The sequence below is a fragment of the Nerophis ophidion genome, linkage group LG27 (assembly GCF_033978795.1).
Source record: "Nerophis ophidion isolate RoL-2023_Sa linkage group LG27, RoL_Noph_v1.0, whole genome shotgun sequence".
NCBI lineage: Eukaryota > Metazoa > Chordata > Actinopteri > Syngnathiformes > Syngnathidae > Nerophis > Nerophis ophidion.
The window spans coordinates 25136454-25154353 of NC_084637.1; the positions used below are offsets into that span (position 1 = coordinate 25136454).

Below are 17900 nucleotides of genomic sequence, written 5' to 3' on the forward strand. Positions count from 1 at the left end.
ATCACCTTTTGTTTTAACAATACTCAATAAATGTTTGGGAACTGAGGAAACTAATTGTTGAAGCTTTGAAGGTGTAATTCTTTCCCATTCTTGTTTTATGTAGAGCTTCAGTCGTTCAACAGTCCGGGATCTCCGCTGTCATATTTTATGCTTCATAATGCGCCACACATTTTCAGTGGGGGACAGGTCTGGACTGCAGGCAGGGCAGGATTGTACCCGCACTCTTATTTTATGAAGCCACGCTGTTGTAACACATGCTAAATGTGGCTTGGCATTGTCTTACTGAAATAAGCAGGGGTGTCCATGAAAAAGACGGCACTTAGATAGCAGCATATGTTGTTCCAAAACCTGTTTGTACCTTTCAGCATTAATGGTGCCTTCACAGACGTGTAAGTTACCCATGGCTTGGGCATTAATGCACCCCCATACCATCACAGATGCTGGCTTTTGACTTTTGCGTCGATAACAGTCTGGATGGTTCGCTTCCCCTTTGGTCCGGATGACACGAAAATGATTTGCAAATCATTGTATTCTGTTTGTATTTATATCCAACACAATTTCCCAACTCATATGGAAACGGGGTTTGTAATACATAAGGTATTTGTCCTATTTTCTATTTTTATGCTGTGGTGATGACAATAGATATTTATATGAGTGTCACTTTAATTCTGGTGGAAAAGGCATTTAACGTCACTTACCTGGATGTTATATTAGCAAGGAAAACAACAGTATTCAAATGAACAACAAAGACATTGTTATCCTATTTGGATACAGTTCTTGGTCGATGAAAATATTTTGAGGTGTGAGAAATATTAATAGTTCAATATGTTAGCGTCTCTGCTAGAATCACACATGAGTTGCATGAAACATTAGGAGGTGAGAAAGTTGCTGAAAACAACACAATGAACATGGTTGGCATACCCAAAGGTTAATTCCTGTTTTTGTACCACACGATGCAATAAGAGGTCCCAAACCACAACACACCATCGTGCCAGTTTAGTGTCCTCATGCCGCGCTGCTCGCTTTACCCGTCACGACAGTCTCCTGCTGATGTGTGACAATCTGCGAACTTCTCTGCTCCGTGACGCTGAAGCCCACATTCTGGAAGGTTCCTTGGCCCTCGGCCCAAGACTGTTGGAAGTTTCTCAGCAGCTCCTCGGCAGAGGCTTCCGGGGGCACGGTAACAGTCGGAACCGTGCCTCTCACCACGTCGGCGTAGGATGGAGGGTTGCCGCGGGTCAGAGAGCTCCCAGAATGCACCTCACTCCTCATCATGTTTCCAAAGTCATCAACGCTGCAGAACCGCTCGGTGACGGAGGACATTTCCGCGTGAGGAAAGTCTGGTTCTCTTTTTTCAATTTGTTCCCGTAGATCTCGGGCTGCCTGAGAACTGTGCTCGCCACTTTCGAACACATTCTTTATCGCTTTGACGTTGAAGGTCGGCAGTTCTTCTGTTCGGGGTGTTTGCGGTTCGGCCTCTGCGTCTTCTGTGTCACTCCCAAGCCTTTCTGTGATGACAATCGGCTCCTTCCTGGTGTAGACTTTGGGCCGTGTGGATTCAAATCTATTCACCAGTTTAGTCAAATCCACTTTGGGAAGATCCTCTTTTGGTATGTCTGCAGTCAAAACCTGCACATTCTCCTCAGTGTCAGCTTCGAGGCGTTCAGGGATGTCAATCGGATCCTTTCTTAGGTACAACTTGCTAACTTCTGCTTTCCGGGCCTCCTCAAAGAAAGACTTTTTATCTTTGACCGTCATCATGGAGTCACCAGTTTCTGCCGTATCCACCAAGCCCTGCTCAGTCCTCACCGTGGGAGTGGCTTGTCCGACAGACGAAGATAATTCGGTACTCACAAATACCTCCGATGTCACCATGGGAGGTGGTGGGGTGAGGTCGCCAGAATGCTTTGGGGAAGCGTCTTTCAGTTTCATCAGCTTTTCTGAGCGGCTCATTGTGGGAGAAGGTGTGGCCCTGAAGGCCGTTGTGGTTATGAACTGCTTACGAGGTGCGGGCGGCGGCGTCCCAACAGACCTGTACGGCTGCGGTGATGGGGTGCCTCTGAGCGGTGACTCTATCCTCCTGGATTCAATACTGATGAAGGTGGGCGAGGGGGTGCGAATGCTCGCCAGTGGGGAGTGTGCCCTCTGATCCGTTGCTTCACTCAGCTCCTGTTTTTTCCTCTCTTGAAAAGACTTTCTTTCTTCGGATGATCTCGTACTGATTTTTGACGTATTAGTCGTCACGCCACTAAACACCTTCTTCTCTGGTTTTGGAAGCACTGCCGGCGGCGCTTCCTTTACTTTTACCTCCACTGTCAACTTCTCTTCTAGAGTTGTGTACCTAACTTGAACGATATTCTTCAAATAAACCAACAACTCTTTCAACTTTTTCTTATTTGACTGCTGGGCAATACCGCTCAAATTCTTTCTCTCCGCCAAGCCAAGCAGCCAATCAGGGAGATCACTTATAATCACGCCGACGGTGGTGGAGTCAATCTTGCTCGGCGTGCCCTCAAGCTCCTCGATTTGAGTGAGCAGCTTCTGCATTTCACGGCATTTGTCTGATTGTTGGACCTCCTCGGAATGAGCCTCCTTTTTGACGGACGTGTTCTTCAGTTCACTTTTGGACTTTTCCGATGCTCTCTGCATTTTGTTTGTTTCTGCCACTTGTTGCTGAGTTTGCTTTTGGTGCATATGTGTAGCTTCATGGCTCTGAGAGCTTTGTTGCACCACCCTCTCCGTCACAACTACTTCCTGTCGCCTTTGGACCTGCTCTGCCCTTGTGCTCTGCTGAACATGGGACACAGATGCTGCCGGAGATGCTATCTTCTCCTTCTTGGGCACTAAAACCGTGACTGCTGCTGGAAGATTTTCTTTGGCTTCATTCATTTGCACAAGTTTCTCACTCGTCAGCTGACTTTCTTGATTTTCCGTCGCTTTCACTTTCACTTTTGTTGCGGATGACCTCATCTGGGAGCTTTCTTGGGTCACTTTTACTTCACTCCCCTGCAAATGGAGGACTTCTGTCACTGTCTCTTTTTGGCTCTGCATCTCTTTTTTCTCAGGCGGCATCTTAAAGGTTTTCACCTTGAAACTGGGAGTTACCTTTGGAATTTTTGTGGGTTGAGACGGAGGTATTTTGCCTTCTTTCGTGAACGACTCATTGAGGTTTTTGACATCCTGAGCCCTCGGTAAAGCTGCGGCCTGCCCTTGGACATTTATATTTTCCTTTGACGGCGCAGTCTGCATGACAGTACTGACCCTGGACTGCTTAATGAACTGCTGCTCTGTGACTGAAGAGGTGACAACATTAGAAGTTGACTGGACTTCTACTTTGGAGGGTTTCTGTTCAGAAATAGGCGGACCCTTAGGTGAAGGTGCTGCCTGATTTCTTATGGTGACTTTTGAGGAGAGTATTTTTTGCTGGTTCTCCAAAGAAATACCGGAAGACCCTGGGGCTACTTTCTTATTTACCACTGACATCAAGGGCTTGGTCTGAGGAATCTGAGATGCACTTTCATTGGTGGCCACATATTGTGCTTTTGTTTCCTCTTTGGAAATGTGTACTTGTCCTTTGGTTGCTTCTGTGGTCTCTCTTTTTTCAGTCTTACTTGATGCAGATAGCTGCAGACTGTCGATATTGGAGAGAATCTGTGCATTTACTGGAGGAATTGTGGGAGTTGTGACTGTACTTCTCTCGGTTTCCTCCTTCTCCATTGTCTGCTGACGGTATTTCTCCTCGGCGAGCATTAGGGGAGTTTTGAATTTGCGAGCGTAAGGCCTCGGTTTTGTCTCAGGAACAGGTTCAGGTGGTGGAGGCAACTTAATGGGGGGAATAAATGTTTTTTTGGGTGGTGGTGGGGTTTCTTTTTGTGTCAATTTAGCAGAAGCAAGGCTTTGTATTTTCGAGTCTGCCTCAATTTTCCGGCTTGTCCCTGGTATACTTTCTTGAACTTTGACCTCTGTGACAGTGGATGTTGTTACTTGGTCAAGGTGAAGCTGAGTAGGTCTTTGCAGATTTTTTTGCCATTTTGGTTTTGCCGGTACGGGCCTTGGTGCTTCTTCTTGTTTGGGCACTTTAAACAAAGGCTTACCAATGGGTTTCCCTGGATTCCCGGGCCGGGGTGGCGGGATTGTGCCAAGATCTTCCTGAGAAGGTGGTGGAGGAAGAAAATCTGGTCCAGTCCAAGAGGGAGGGGGAGGAGGAGGAAAAAATTCCGGCTCTGATTTGACACATTCAACAGGTGGTGGTGGCGGCGGCGGCGGGAGTTCACTCTCCAGCGTCACGGTGGAAGGATGAGACATCGGTGGTGCTGGGTTTTCCAGGATTGGAGATGGCGGGGGAGGGAGGGAAAACTCAGACTCTGAGGACGGAGGTGGAGATGCGGGAGGTGGAGGGAAGTGAATTTCTGGTTTCCCCTTTTTGTTTACTCCCCGCGTCATCATGTCAAGGTTACGAGAGTCAGTCTTCATGTTTTTAATGCCTTGCTTTTGTGTATGAGTCTTATCTTGGATGACATTTTTAGACGTGGAGCTCTGCTCAGATATCGTGACATTTTGTTTGTGTGAAACAGTCTTCTGCACGACTGTCGTCTGTACCTGTTTGACTGATTTCATGTTGCATATTTGCTTGTCTGATATATTTGTCTGCGATGAATCGTGTGCCTCTTTAATTGTATTCACATCAGCGGATTTTGTTTTTGCCTGCGCATAATTAGCCTTTTGTTCAGTCGTTATCATAATGGGCTTTTGGGATTGTGTTTTGTGTGGGAGCAGCACTTTGTGCCTCTCTTCTTTCATGCTCTTTGGTGGAGCGGCCCCAGCAGTATCTTGGGTTTTGGCTACAGAGGTCTCATTGGTAATCACCTGTGTTTTCACCAGTTTGCTTTCATTGTGCTTCTGTGACTCACAGCTCTGAGAAATATTTTTTACAGCGGCATCTGAACTGCCTGTTTTGCTCTCCCTCTTTTCTTCACGCGAGCCCTCATGCACCACTTGATTTACAGTTAATGGATTTTTTTGCGGAGCCTTTGCTTTCTTGAGAGAATGGATGCGTTTTGGCTTTGAATAATGTTTTTTTTGCATGAGACACTTTATCGCACCTTGAACGTCCCCTTTCACCACTTCCTCTTTTTCCACAATTGTTGTGTCTTGTTCGGCATACAGCGATTTTATGGATGTTTTCACATCTCCCTCGGTGCTACCTCTGCGCTGCATCCTTGGGCTGGTCGTCGGCTCAAGGAGGAGCTGGATGGTACCTTTAACATCGCCTTGTTCACTCACTTGATGCTGATATAATTTTTTGTCACTGGATGCCTCGTGTAAACCTTGCATGGCGGTGTGAATGTCTCCTTTAACAATCTCCTCTCTTTCGACTTCCTTCACTGCTCGTTTGGCCTCCTCCAGGGACTTCAGCGTTCCTCTGATATCGCCTGGCACTAAATCTTCAACAGTCACTTCCGTTTTTACAGTTGCAGACTTCTCTAGTGACTCGAGAGCACCTCTAATGTCTCCCCGGATGATTTCTGGCTTTTCCATTTCTTTGGACTGATGCTGAGCCTTCTCCAAAGATTTCAAAGTTGTGGGTAAATCTCCTTTTACCACTTCCTCTTTCTCTAGCACCACTTTCTGATTGATGGCTTGAGTCAGCGAATCCAAGGCCGCACTAAGGTCCCCTTTAACGATGTCTTGATTGTCCAGGTTTCGGAAAGTAACACTGGGCTCTGTCATAAAGACCTGAACAATGCTGCATACATCACCGGGAACTATATCGTCCTTTGCCACTGTGCGACCTATCTCCTGTTGATTCTTCTTAAGCAAGATTTTAGTTTCTTCGATATCGCCACCAATGATATGCTCCTTTTCCACGACTTGCTCTGTTTCATCCGTATCACACTGAAGCTGCCTCAAATACTCCAAAGCTCCAGATTCTATGCATGTGGAGTAAAAGCTGACATTGCCCCGTTCTGTGTCTTCTACCCTTATCTTTTTCGAGTCCTCTGCGCCTGAGTTGGAGAGGAGGCGATGAAGCGTTTTGCTGACATTGCCTTGAATGATATCCTCTTTTTCCATGCCGGCTCGTTCCTCTTTATTCAATAAGGAATAGATTGTCATCCTCACATCTCCTTTCTCATCCTCCTGAATCAGAATACCACGCTTGGAAGAACTCTCATTTCTCAGCAGGCTATTTATGGCTTCCTGAATGTCGCCACGGAGGATTTCTTCTTTTTCGATTTGACTGCTCGTCTCTTGGTTGAACAGTTGCTCAACTGTGGTGTTGATGTTGCCCCGCTCTTCCTTGTCTATAGTTATCGCCCTCTCCGTGATCTCCCTGCGATTCAGGAGGTTCATCATGATGTTGCTCAGGTTGCCACGAATAATTTCTTCTTTTTGAATTTGCGGGGCCTCTTGGTTCATCAGCTTGTACTTGGCCATGCGAACATCACCAATTTCATCTGCCTCAATTAGGACCCCTTGTGAGTTGACCATTTTCTGACTGTACAGTTCCTCGAGTGTCCCTTTGACGCTTTTGCCCATGATGTCTCTCTTTTCCACACTGCTCTCATTGAATTCATGGAAAGGCGTCGTTTCAAAGAGCCATGTTGTTGTTTTTACATCACCCTGTGGGATTTCCTCCTTTTGGATTAGCAGAGTTGTGTCTTCTGTGTCTTTGATGCTATCAAGAGGCTGCTTCTCAAAAAGCCAAACAGACTGCTTTACATCCCCTTTCATAACTTCCTCTTTTGTCACTTTCTCCATACCGTCATACTCTTCTCCCTCGCTGCCAATTTCGTCAATTGCACGGGTTTCAAACATCCACGTAGCCGATCTGACGTCCCCCTTTTGGATTTCGCTCACGCTGACCGTTCTGATGTACTTTTGCGACATATCATCACTCTCAAATCTATGCTTGCTTGTTTTCACATCACCTCCCTGGATGTCTGCAACTGTTTTCGACTTGATTTTTATTTCCTCTGAAATTTCATCAAGAGGTTGGGTTTCAAATCTCCATCTGGCAGAGCTGACGTCTCCTTTGTTGACGCCTTCTTCGGTAACAGATTTTATTACATAAATCTCCTCAGAGTCTCTGATAGAATCCAGAGGTTTAGTCTCAAACAGCCATCTGGCTCCCACCACGTCTCCTCTCATGATCTCCTCCTTGGTGACAGTGGTGACTTCATGGTAATGACCTTCTTTGTCGCGGATAGCATACAGTGGTTGAGTCTCAAACATCATGGTGTAGTTTTTAACATCTCCCTTCTCGACTTCCTCTCTAGTGATGCTTGTCAGCGTTGTCATTTCAGACTCTGTGGTTTTGTCCTTAATTTGATCCAGAGAGAATGTCTCAAAAATGAAGCGGCCTTTGTCAACGTTACCCCCCTGGACATCAGTGATGGTTTTCCTTTCCCTCTCTTCTTTGGACTCCTCATGGATGGCATCGATCGGGTGATTCTCAAACATCCAGGTGCAGTTGACGACATTGCCCTTCTGGATGTCTTCAGCCTGCTGCATCTTCAGCCGCTGCATTGTTTCCTCCGAGGTAGAGGTCATTATGTCCGATGAGCGGTTCTCAAAAATGTACTTCATTTTGGAAACATCACCCGACTGAATGTCGATTTCCGTGACCTTCCGGAAAGAGCCGCTGTCTTCGCCAGTGAGGTTTTCGAGGTTCTCTGTCTCAAAAAGGAAGCGGGCCAGCCGCACATCTTTTCCTTGGATGTCATCTTGTTTTACAGTACAGGTTTTCAAAACGGTCTCAGACTCTAACTCTGTATGGTCACGTATGTTGTCAAGACTCTGGGTCTCAAAGAGCCAAGTGCAGGTTTTCACATCACCTTTCTGCATTTCCTCAACATTCACATCGCTCTTCTCTACCTTTTCATACAAGGCATCCATCGGCTGTGTCTCGAACAGCCACCTGCAAGTCTTCACGTCACCTCTCTCGATTTCAGTCTTTTCTATAGTCTCCTTTTCTTCACTGTCAACATGTTTGATTGTATCAAGCTGTTGAGTTTCAAAGAGCCACTTGGCCGTCTTGACATCCCCTGACTCGATCTCTTGTTTAGAAATGCCTTTGATAAGCTGAAACTTGTTGATGCTGTCATCAAACTCATCGATAGGTCGTGTTTCAAACATCCATCTGCAACTATGCACGTCTCCCTTGACTATCTCCTCTCGCGTCACAGTTCTCACCTCGTGGTAGTGGCCAGAGCTGTCTTGCATGGCATACATAGGCGTGGATTCAAAGAGAACTCTGTTGGATTCCACTGAGCCGCTTGTGACGCCCTCAACTTGAATTTTCTGTGCCCCTTCACATTTACTTAAATCCATACACTCAAACTTTTCCTTATAATTTGTCACATCTCCTTTATCTAGAGCTTCAATATTCACAGTTCTCAAAATTTCTTTTTTCTCCTCTCTTATGCTCTCCAAAGGCTGGCTTTCAAACACCCACTTCTGATGTCTCACATCACCCTTTTCTTCTTCAGTTGCCACCCTTTTCTGGAGTTTCCCCACTTCCATCAGTTCCTTGAGATGTTCCATTGGCACAGTTTCAAACAGGTGTTTCGCTGATCGCACATCACCTCCTATAATCTCCTCAGACGGTACAGGTCTAGCATTGGCATTATCCTTCAGCATATCCATAGGCTGAGTTTCGAACACCAGGCAGTGTTTTCTCACATCAGCTCCAATTATCTCTTCCTTTTGCTTTCTGGAAATCTCCCACTCCTCGTCCTTGATGGTATCCAGATTCTTTGTCTCAAAAAGCCATCTCCCTTTGTTGACTCCGCCTTGAACATTGTCCTCCATGGAAATACCGCATATGAGCTTTACGTTTACAAGGTCTTTGTTAATTGTGTCTAGGGGTTGGGTTTCAAACATCCAGCGTGACGTCTTGACATCTCCTTTCTCTGTCTCCTCTCTGCGAATGGTGGTGATCTGCAGCATCTCTCCAGCATCCCCCCTAATGACACACATGGGCAGAGTCTCAAACCTGCGGGTGGTCATCTTCACATCCCCTTTTAACTCTTCCATCTCAGACTTCAGGCTGAGGAAGTGGCTTTCCTCAAAAGTTTCAGTTTTCCCCAGGGAATCAAGATGCTGGGTCTCGAAGAGATACCTGGCAGTTTTCACATCTCCTCCAGTAATGTCTTTGGTGATGACGGTCTCACCATTCTGTTCATCATCTTGGTAGATCTTATTTAGGTAGTCCAGAGGCTGCGTCTCAAAGAGCCAAGTAGCGGTACGGACGTCACCTTTTGCCAGATCAGTCACTTTTTGTGTCTGTTCGGAAAAATCCTCCGTCTCATTGCCCAGAGCATCAATGGGCTTAGTCTCAAACATCCATGTTGTGTATCTGACATCCTTACCGGCAATGATTTCCTGCTGTGCAATATTCTTATCCTCATTCTCATTTGGACTGTCATCTTTAATCGTATCCAGTGGCTTGTTTTCAAACATCCAGCGCCTAGATTCAACTTCTCCTTTAAGGATCTCGTCCCACTCCACGGATTCTCGGTCAGGACTCGTACTCCCGCTTGAACCCTCATTTTCAAACATAAAGCATGCCTGCTGAACGTCTCCCACCACCTCCTGATTTTCCAGAAAGCTTTGCTGTGCCTCGGTGAGTTGACTGTGGTAGTCTTCTTCCAGGTTCTTGCGGACTTCTGGATGAATGTGCTTGTAGAGGCGCTTCAGTTCAGCCATGCTCTTATGTTTAAAGTACTGCTCCCTGTTGACAGTGGTTTTATGTTGGGAGGCTTGGGAACTGCTCTCAAGTTCTTGTTGTGGTACCTCCAGCAGACTCATCAGAGGAGGAGGAGGAAAGTATTCTGTTGTTTCGTTTGTGGCTGATGAAACCGCAGATGAAGCAGTGGTGTTTACAGATGAGGAGTATTTCTGGCTGGTCTTGGATGAAGCTTCGGATAACTTGCTTACTGGAGTCCACTGAAACTGGTTAAAATCCATATCGACCTATGTTGTTTATAAGTAGGTATGGTAAAAGGAACAGTTAAAAAGGTTTGAAATGTAACTCCAGAAGATTAAAATGTCAACAGAAATTATTATACAGTGGTACCTCATCCTACACGTTTTTTTGAGCTATGAGCTGCCTCTCGGCTTTTTGTTATGCTATAGGTTGCGAACATAAATTAAAGCAGTTTTTCTTTTTCAACCCTGCCCTCCAACCATTTAAATGGTGAAAACTTGAGAAGAGACGGACGACGCCCACTGAATCTGGGAAACAAAATAAATGAAAAATGTGTCTTACCGTGTAGCAATCATTCTGCATCACATGAAGCATGAGCTTCACATTTATCCATGAAAATATTTTTTAAAAAGCTGCTGATGGTGTGCCTGATGTGTTTCAGTTTGGTCTGTATCCTGACTGTACAAACTGGGCAATTGAGCAATACACTTGTTACAGAGACATATATCCATCCATCCATCCATTTTTTACCGCTTATGGCGCCTATCTCAGCTACAATCGGGCGAAAGGCGGGGTACACCCTGGACAAGTCGCCACCTAAACGCAGGGCCAACACATATGTAAAGCTGATTTTTCCGTTCGTCACTTAAAGACGTCCATGTGCAACATAACCCCTCCCCCCCATCTATTTTCTACCGCTTATTCCCCTTTTGGGGCCGCGGGGGGCGCTGGCGCCTATCTCAGCTACAATCGGGCGGAAGGCGGGGTACACCCTGGACAAGTCGCCACCTCATCGCAGGTGCAACATAACCAACAATAACAATTCCCATTGGTACACCCCGGAGAAGCAGCTGGAAGTAGATACCGTCGAACACAGGTGTCAAACTCAAGGCCCAGGGGCCAGATGTATGCGTTAATCAATTATTTTCTGGCTAAATGTATTAGTTTTTTTACATTTTGACAGAAATAAATCACTACATATTGGTGGTGGGAATTTTTGGGTACGTCACAATTTGATTCGATTCCAATTCTTGGGGTTATTATTTGAATCAGTACATTCAGAATCAATTCTCGATTAAAAGGAAATTGTCGTATTATATCATTTGGTAAATAAATTATAATAAAACCTTTTAAAAACAGGTTGGAGGTTGTAAAAACTACAACTAAATTGTCGTTTCAAAATTCACAGAATGTCAATCAGTCTAATAAAAGAAAATGGAGGAACTTTAAACCAATCCAATCTTTACAATATTCAAGATAGAAATGTTCAAAAGCAATTAAGACGAATACGATCGTTGTTAAATACAGTATTAAAAAAGTAAACCAAAAGTGTCACACAGCGGTGAGGGATGTCTTGTCTTGGTTTCTTTTGTCTTGTGAATCGCATGTTTTACTTTGAAAAGTAAGTCCTCTCGTTTCAGATCACTAGCCCTTCCTCTTGTGTCATCAGTCTGACGTCATCCCTGACCCCTGATTGTTTCCACCTGTTTCCCATTACCCTCATGTGTCTTATAAGCCCACGCATCCCCTTGTTCTGTGCCGGATTGTCTTGAGTTTTCGTGCCACTCTTGCGTCCATGTCCATGCCTTGCCTCGTCCCACGTTTTATATTCCTTGATCCTGAATTCCTTCGTTGCTATTTTGAGTTTGACTTTTCTCCTTCTCTCAGAGTGATTTTTTGATATTTAGTTATTTCAGCCGAAGTGGTGAGTTATAATTTTTTTCCTACGCTTCGTTCTTTTCCGTATAGCTCGGTTGGTAGAGCTATACCGCTATACCAACTTGAGGGTTGCAGGTTCGATCCCCGCTTCCGCCATCCTAGTCACTGCCGTTGTGTCCTTGGGTAAGACACTTTACCCACCTGCTCCCAGTGCCACCCACACTGGTTTAAATGTAAAAATTAGATATTGGGTTTCACTATGCAAAGCGCTTTGAGTCACTAGAGAAAAAGCGCTATATAAATATAATTCACTTCACTTCACTTCCTCAAATTTTTGGGTGATTTTTTTGTCAACCTTTATTAGATTAGAGTAAGTGTAGAATTTTTCATAGCCGTTTTGTGTTAATAAGTTTTATAGCAGATACGGCGCAAATTATAGTTTGTTTTTGTTTTTGTGTTTTCCTCCTTTCAGGAGTGATTTTCGGTTGTTCCTTTTTTTTGGAACCTTTTTCCCCGACAGTTTTGTTATTGTAGATATTGTATTACCCTGACTCTGGAGGTGAAAGAAAGCCGTCAAAATAAAAGCCTGACGAAGTATCCCTACTTCTCAGTCCAATCCTTTTGTCCAAGCCTGTCAAAAAACAACAGTTTCACTAATAGTAATAATAATAATAATAATAATAATAATAATAATAATATTACTGGGGCTTCACGGTGGCAGAGGGGTTAGTGCGTCTGCCTCACAATACGAAGGTCCTGCAGTCCTGGGTTCAAATCCAGGCTCGGGATCTTTCTGTGTGGAGTTTGCATGTTCTCCCCGTGAATGCGTGGGTTCCCTCCGGATACTCCGGCTTCCTCCCACTTCCAAAACCATGCACCTGGGGATAAGTTGATTGGCAACACTAAATTGGCCCTAGTGTGTGAATGTGAGTGTGAATGTTGTCTGTCTATCTGTGTTGGCCCTGCGATGAGGTGGCGACTTGTCCAGGGTGTACCCCGCCTTCCGCCCGATTGTAGCTGAGATAGGCGCCAGCGCCCCCCGCGACCCCGCAAGGGAATAATCAGTAGAAAATGGATGGATGGATGGATGGATGGATGGATGGATGGATGGATAATATTACTTACAAAAGTATGTTTTAAGGTTTTTGATCCGAAAATTGATTCTTTATCCAAAAAAAAATGTTTTAACCAATTCTCAAAAACGATGAAGTCCAATCCTTCTCTATATCTTAAAAACTTATACTATTTATGCATGCAAAAAAAATATTCCAAGCAGTTTTGGGGTTTTTTTTGGGTTATCAAAAATAAATACATTAATATCACCTACGATTTCAAAGCAAGTTATCCATGTTGGTAAAAAAAATATATATATAATAACCAAGTACAATTGTCTATGCAAATTGTGTAATGAGGTTAATATACAGTTCTATTCATGAATATTTACATGCGGCCCTCTGAAGGCATGGTGGGTAGAGCAGCCGTGCCAGAAACTTCAGGGAAACCACGCTGCTGCCCTCTTGGCCTGGTTAAATAAAGGCTAAATAAAATTAAATGAACCGTGTCACAGGCATCAACATGTCTGCTACAGGCGTCGACTTGTCAGCTACAAGCGTCGACATGTCTGAGGCTCAGCTCGCTCGCAGTTCTGGCTTGAGGTGAAGGCTAATTAGCTTTTAGCGTAACGTTAGCTCATTTTGCGGTGTGTGTGTGTGTGTGTGTTTTACAGACAGAAAAGCTTTGAATGGCAGGGTCCTGCTATCACAAGTTGATAAAAATATAAAATGTACATAATACAAATCAACTACAGGCTTCCCAAATGCTGTGATAAATTAAGCATGAGGAGTTGTCTTGAAACTGTTTAATGTTGCACTTTTTATATGTAGAAGGTTTTGTCATTTTAATTAATCTGAGCAACAATTTGAGGCAGTTTAATGTGGATTAACGTGGGTGGAATTATTATAGTGTTTCCATCACGGTGGCAGAGGGGTTAGTGCGTCTGCCTCACAATACGAAGTTCCTGCAGTCCTGGGTTCAAATCCAGGCTCGGGATCTTTCTGTGTGGAGTTTGCATGTTCTCCCCGTGAATGCGTGGGTTCCCTCCGGGTACTCCGGCTTCCTCCCACTTCCAAAGACATGCACCTGGGGATAGGTTGATTGGCAACACTAAATTGGCCCTAGTGTGTGAATGTGAGTGTGAATGTTGTCTGTCTATCTGTGTTGGCCCTGCGATGAGGTGGCGACTTGTCCAGGGTGTACCCTGCCTTCCGCCCGATTGTAGCTGAGATAGGCGCCAGCGCCCCCCGCGACCCCGAAAGGGAATAAGCGGTAGAAAATGGATGGATGGATGTTAAAAGGATGAATCCATTGTTTACAAATTTGGTAAATAAATAACCCCCAAAAATTATATTTTGTTGTTTTCTAACTGTATCGAAAATTAACCGAACCGTGACCTCTAAACCGAGGTACGTACCGAACTGAAATTTTTGTGTACCGTTACACCCCTAAGGTCTCCCTTTGAGCTAAATTGAACTCTGTCTCTGCACGATTCCTTGCTTCTGGTCTTATTAATAGATGGCGTCAGTGTTTGAATCTGACATTCATAAAACTACTGTAGTTGTTTGGAGAACAGAGACCTTTTTTTAAAGAGGACTGTGGTTTGGATTGTATTGGAGTAAACAGATTTTGGTTCATTTTCAATGGGCGGTGCTCTGTTTTTTGAGTTACATAGGTAAAGGTACCACTGTATGTCAAAAAGCTTGTTCCTTAATTAAAAAAATAATCAATCTAATTAATTTCATTGTCATTTCGCCTTTGGGTTCATATCACAGTATCTTTTATGCAAACAGCTTTTCACGACGTGTCGCCTAATTTTCATAGTCAATTATGACAAACAAATGGCATCGTTACCTTGATATCATCGACCAAATAAATAGAGGATGCGCGCGGGCTTGACTTTTAGAACGTAGTTTGGATCTGTAACTAGAACACAGCCACACGTGTCTCCTCATGAGCTAAATTGAACTCTGTCTCTGCATGATTCCTTGCTTTTGGTCTTATTAATAGATGGCGTCAGTGTTTGAACCTGACATTCATGAAACTACTGTAGTTGTTTGGAGTACAGAGACCTTTTCTTAAGAGGACTGTGGTTTGGATTGTATTGGAGTAAATAGATTTTGGTTCATTTTCAACGGGCGGTGCTCTGTTTTTGAGTTACGTAGGTAAAGGTACCACTGTATGTCAAAAAGCTTGTTCCTTAATTGAAAAAATGATCAATCTAATTATTGTCATTGTCATTTCGCCTTTGGGCTCAAATCACAGTATTTTTTATGTAATCAGCTTTTCACGACATGTCGCATCGCTTTCATAGTCGCCAGCCGTAACTCCCACGTCAATTATGACAAAAAATGGCATCGTTACCTTAATTTCATCGGCCAAATAAATAGAGGAGGCGCGCGGGCTTGACTTTTAGAACGTAGTTTGGATCTGTAACTAGAACACAGCTACACGTGTCTCCTCATGAGCTAAATTGAACTCTGTCTCTGCATGATTCCTTGCTTCTGGTCTGATTCATAGATGGTATCAGTGGTTGAACCTGACATTCATGAAACTACTGTAGTTGTTTGGAGTACAGGGACCTTTTTTTAAGAGGACTGTGGTTTGGATTGTATTGGAGTAAATAGATTTTGGTTACTTTCCAATGGGTGGTGCTCTGTTTTTGAGTTACGTAGGTAAAGGTACCACTATATGTCGAAAAGCTTGTTCCCTAATTGAAAAAATTATCAATCTAATTAATCTCATTGTCATTTCGCCTTTGGGTTCAAATCAGAGTATCTTTGTTTGCAATCAGCTTTTCACGACGTCTCGCCTCGTTTTAATAGTCGCGAGCCGTAAACCCCCGTCCGTGTGTCCGTCAATTATGACAAACAAATGGCATTCTTACCTTAATATCATCGACCAAATAAATAGAGGAGGCACGCGGGCTTGACTTTTAGAACGTAGTTTGGATCTGTAACTAGAACACAGCCACACTTGTCTCCTCATGAGCTAAATTGAACTCTGTCTCTGCATGATTCCTTGCTTCTGGTCTGATTCATAGATGGCGTCAGTGTTTGAACCTGACATTCATGAAACTTCTGTAGTTGTTTGGAGTACAGAGACCTTTTTTTAAGAGGACTGTGGTTTGGATTGTATTGGAGTAAATAGATTTTGGTTCATTTTCAATGGGCGGTGCTATGTTTTTGAGTTACGTAGGTAAAGGTACCACTATATGTCAAAAAGCTTGCTCCTTAATTAAAAAAATAATCAATTTAATTAATTTCATTGTCATTTCGCCTTTGGGTTCATATCACAGTATATTTTATGCAAACAGCTTTTCACGACGTGTCGCCTCGTTTTCATTGTCAATTATGACAAACAAATGGCATCGTTACCTTAATATCATCGACCAAATAAATAGAGGATGCGCGCGGGCTTGACTTTTAGAACGTAGTTTGGATCTGTAACTAGAACACAGCCACACGTGTCTCCTCATGAGCTAAATTGAACTCTGTCTCTGCATGATTCCTTGCTTCTGGTCTGATTCATAGAAGGCGTCAGTGTTTGAACCTGACATTCATGAAACTACTGTAGTTGTTTGGAGTACAGAGACCTTTTTTTAAGAGGACTGTGGTTTGGATTGTATTGGAGTAAATAGATTTTGGTTCATTTTCAACGGGCGGTGCTCTGTTTTTGAGTTACGTAGGTAAAGGTACCACTGTATGTCAAAAAGCGTGTTCGCTAATTGAAAAAAATGATCAATCTAATTAATCTCATTGTCATTTCGCCTTTGGGTTCAAATCAGAGTATCTTTGTTTGCAATCAGCTTTTCACGACATGTCGCATCGCTTTCATAGTCGCGAGCCATAAACCCCCCACCCCCTGTCAATTATGACAAACAAATGACATCGTTACCTTAATTTCATCGACCAAATAAATAGAGGAGGCATGCGGGCTTGACTTTTAGAACGTAGTTTGGATCTGTAACTAGAACACAGCCACACTTGTCTCCTCATGAGCTAAATTGAACTCTGTCTCTGCATGATTCCTTGCTTCTGGTCTGATTCATAGATGGCGTCAGTGTTTGAACCTGACATTCATGAAACTTCTGTAGTTGTTTGGAGTACAGAGACGTTTTTTTAAGAGGACTGTGGTTTGGATTGTATCGGAGTAAATAGATTTTGGTTCATTTTCAATGGGCGGTGCTATGTTTTTGAGTTATGTAGGTAAAGGTACCACTGTATGTCAAAAAGCTTGCTCCTTAATTAAAAAAATAATCAATTTAATTAATTTCATTGTCATTTCGCCTTTGGGTTCATATCACAGTATATTTTATGCAAACAGCTTTTCACGACGTGTCGCCTCGTTTTCATAGTCAATTATGACAAACAAATGGCATCGTTACCTTAATATCATTGACCAAATAAATAGAGGATGCACGCGGGCTTGACTTTTAGAACGTAGTTTGGATCTGTAACTAGAACACAGCCACACGTGTCTCCTCATGAGCTAAATTGAACTCTGTCTCTGCATGATTCTTTGCTTCTGGTCTGATTCATAGATGGTGTCAGTGTTTGAACCTGACATTCATGAAACTACTGTAGTTGTTTGGAGTACAGAGACCTTTTTTTAAGAGGACTGTAGTTTGTATTGTATTGGAGTAAATAGATTTTGGTTCCTTTTTCAATGGGCGGTGCTCTGTTTTTTGAGTTACGTAGGTAAAGGTACCACTGTGATAAATGTTAAATCTAATTAATCTCATTGTCATTTTGTTTTAGGATTCAAATCACAGTATCCTTGTATGCAATCAGCTTTTCACGACGTGTCGCCTCATTTTCATAGTCAATTATGACAAACAAATGGCATCGTTACCTTAATTTCATCGGCCGGTGTGGCTTCCTCGATGGTTTTTTCATACTGCTGCTTCAAAGCCTGTGTGGAAACCTTGGGTAGGTCGTCTCCTGCGGCAAGCCTAACTGAATACGACGGGAGAAGAAAGCTGCCTCATTAAGTCATTCGCAGTGAGAGGAATAGAAAGCGAAATATCCTTTCATTAAAGGCGCGAGCCGTGCTCATTTTCTGGCAAGCAGGCGGCCGCAATTACTCGGGTTCTCCCCACGTCCGTCGTTTTTCTCTCCGTACTTAGATTCTCAGACAATCACATCAAGGCTCTTTTTACGATCTAAACTAACCTGTGTCGTTGTGATGGTGTCCGTGAACGCCGGCCACGTTGTTCTGGTGCACTCGCTCGTCGTGGACCACCTGCGGAAATCAGTGG

The 17900-nt window shown here is 43.8% G+C and overlaps 1 protein-coding gene across 2 annotated transcripts in view; it reads right to left on the minus strand.

Annotated features, from left to right (window-relative positions):
* LOC133544487 (xin actin-binding repeat-containing protein 2-like) overlaps positions 1-17900 on the minus strand; it is a 182095-nt gene that overhangs the window by 5397 nt on the left and 158798 nt on the right. For both annotated transcript variants that reach the window (XM_061889864.1, XM_061889865.1), the window contains 3 exons: positions 17815-17884; positions 17495-17598; positions 1029-9975 (listed from right to left, as the gene is read on the minus strand). In XM_061889864.1, coding sequence (XP_061745848.1) covers positions 1029-9975; positions 17495-17598; positions 17815-17884 — 9121 coding nt within the window. The remainder of the gene's footprint in view (positions 1-1028; positions 9976-17494; positions 17599-17814; positions 17885-17900) is intronic.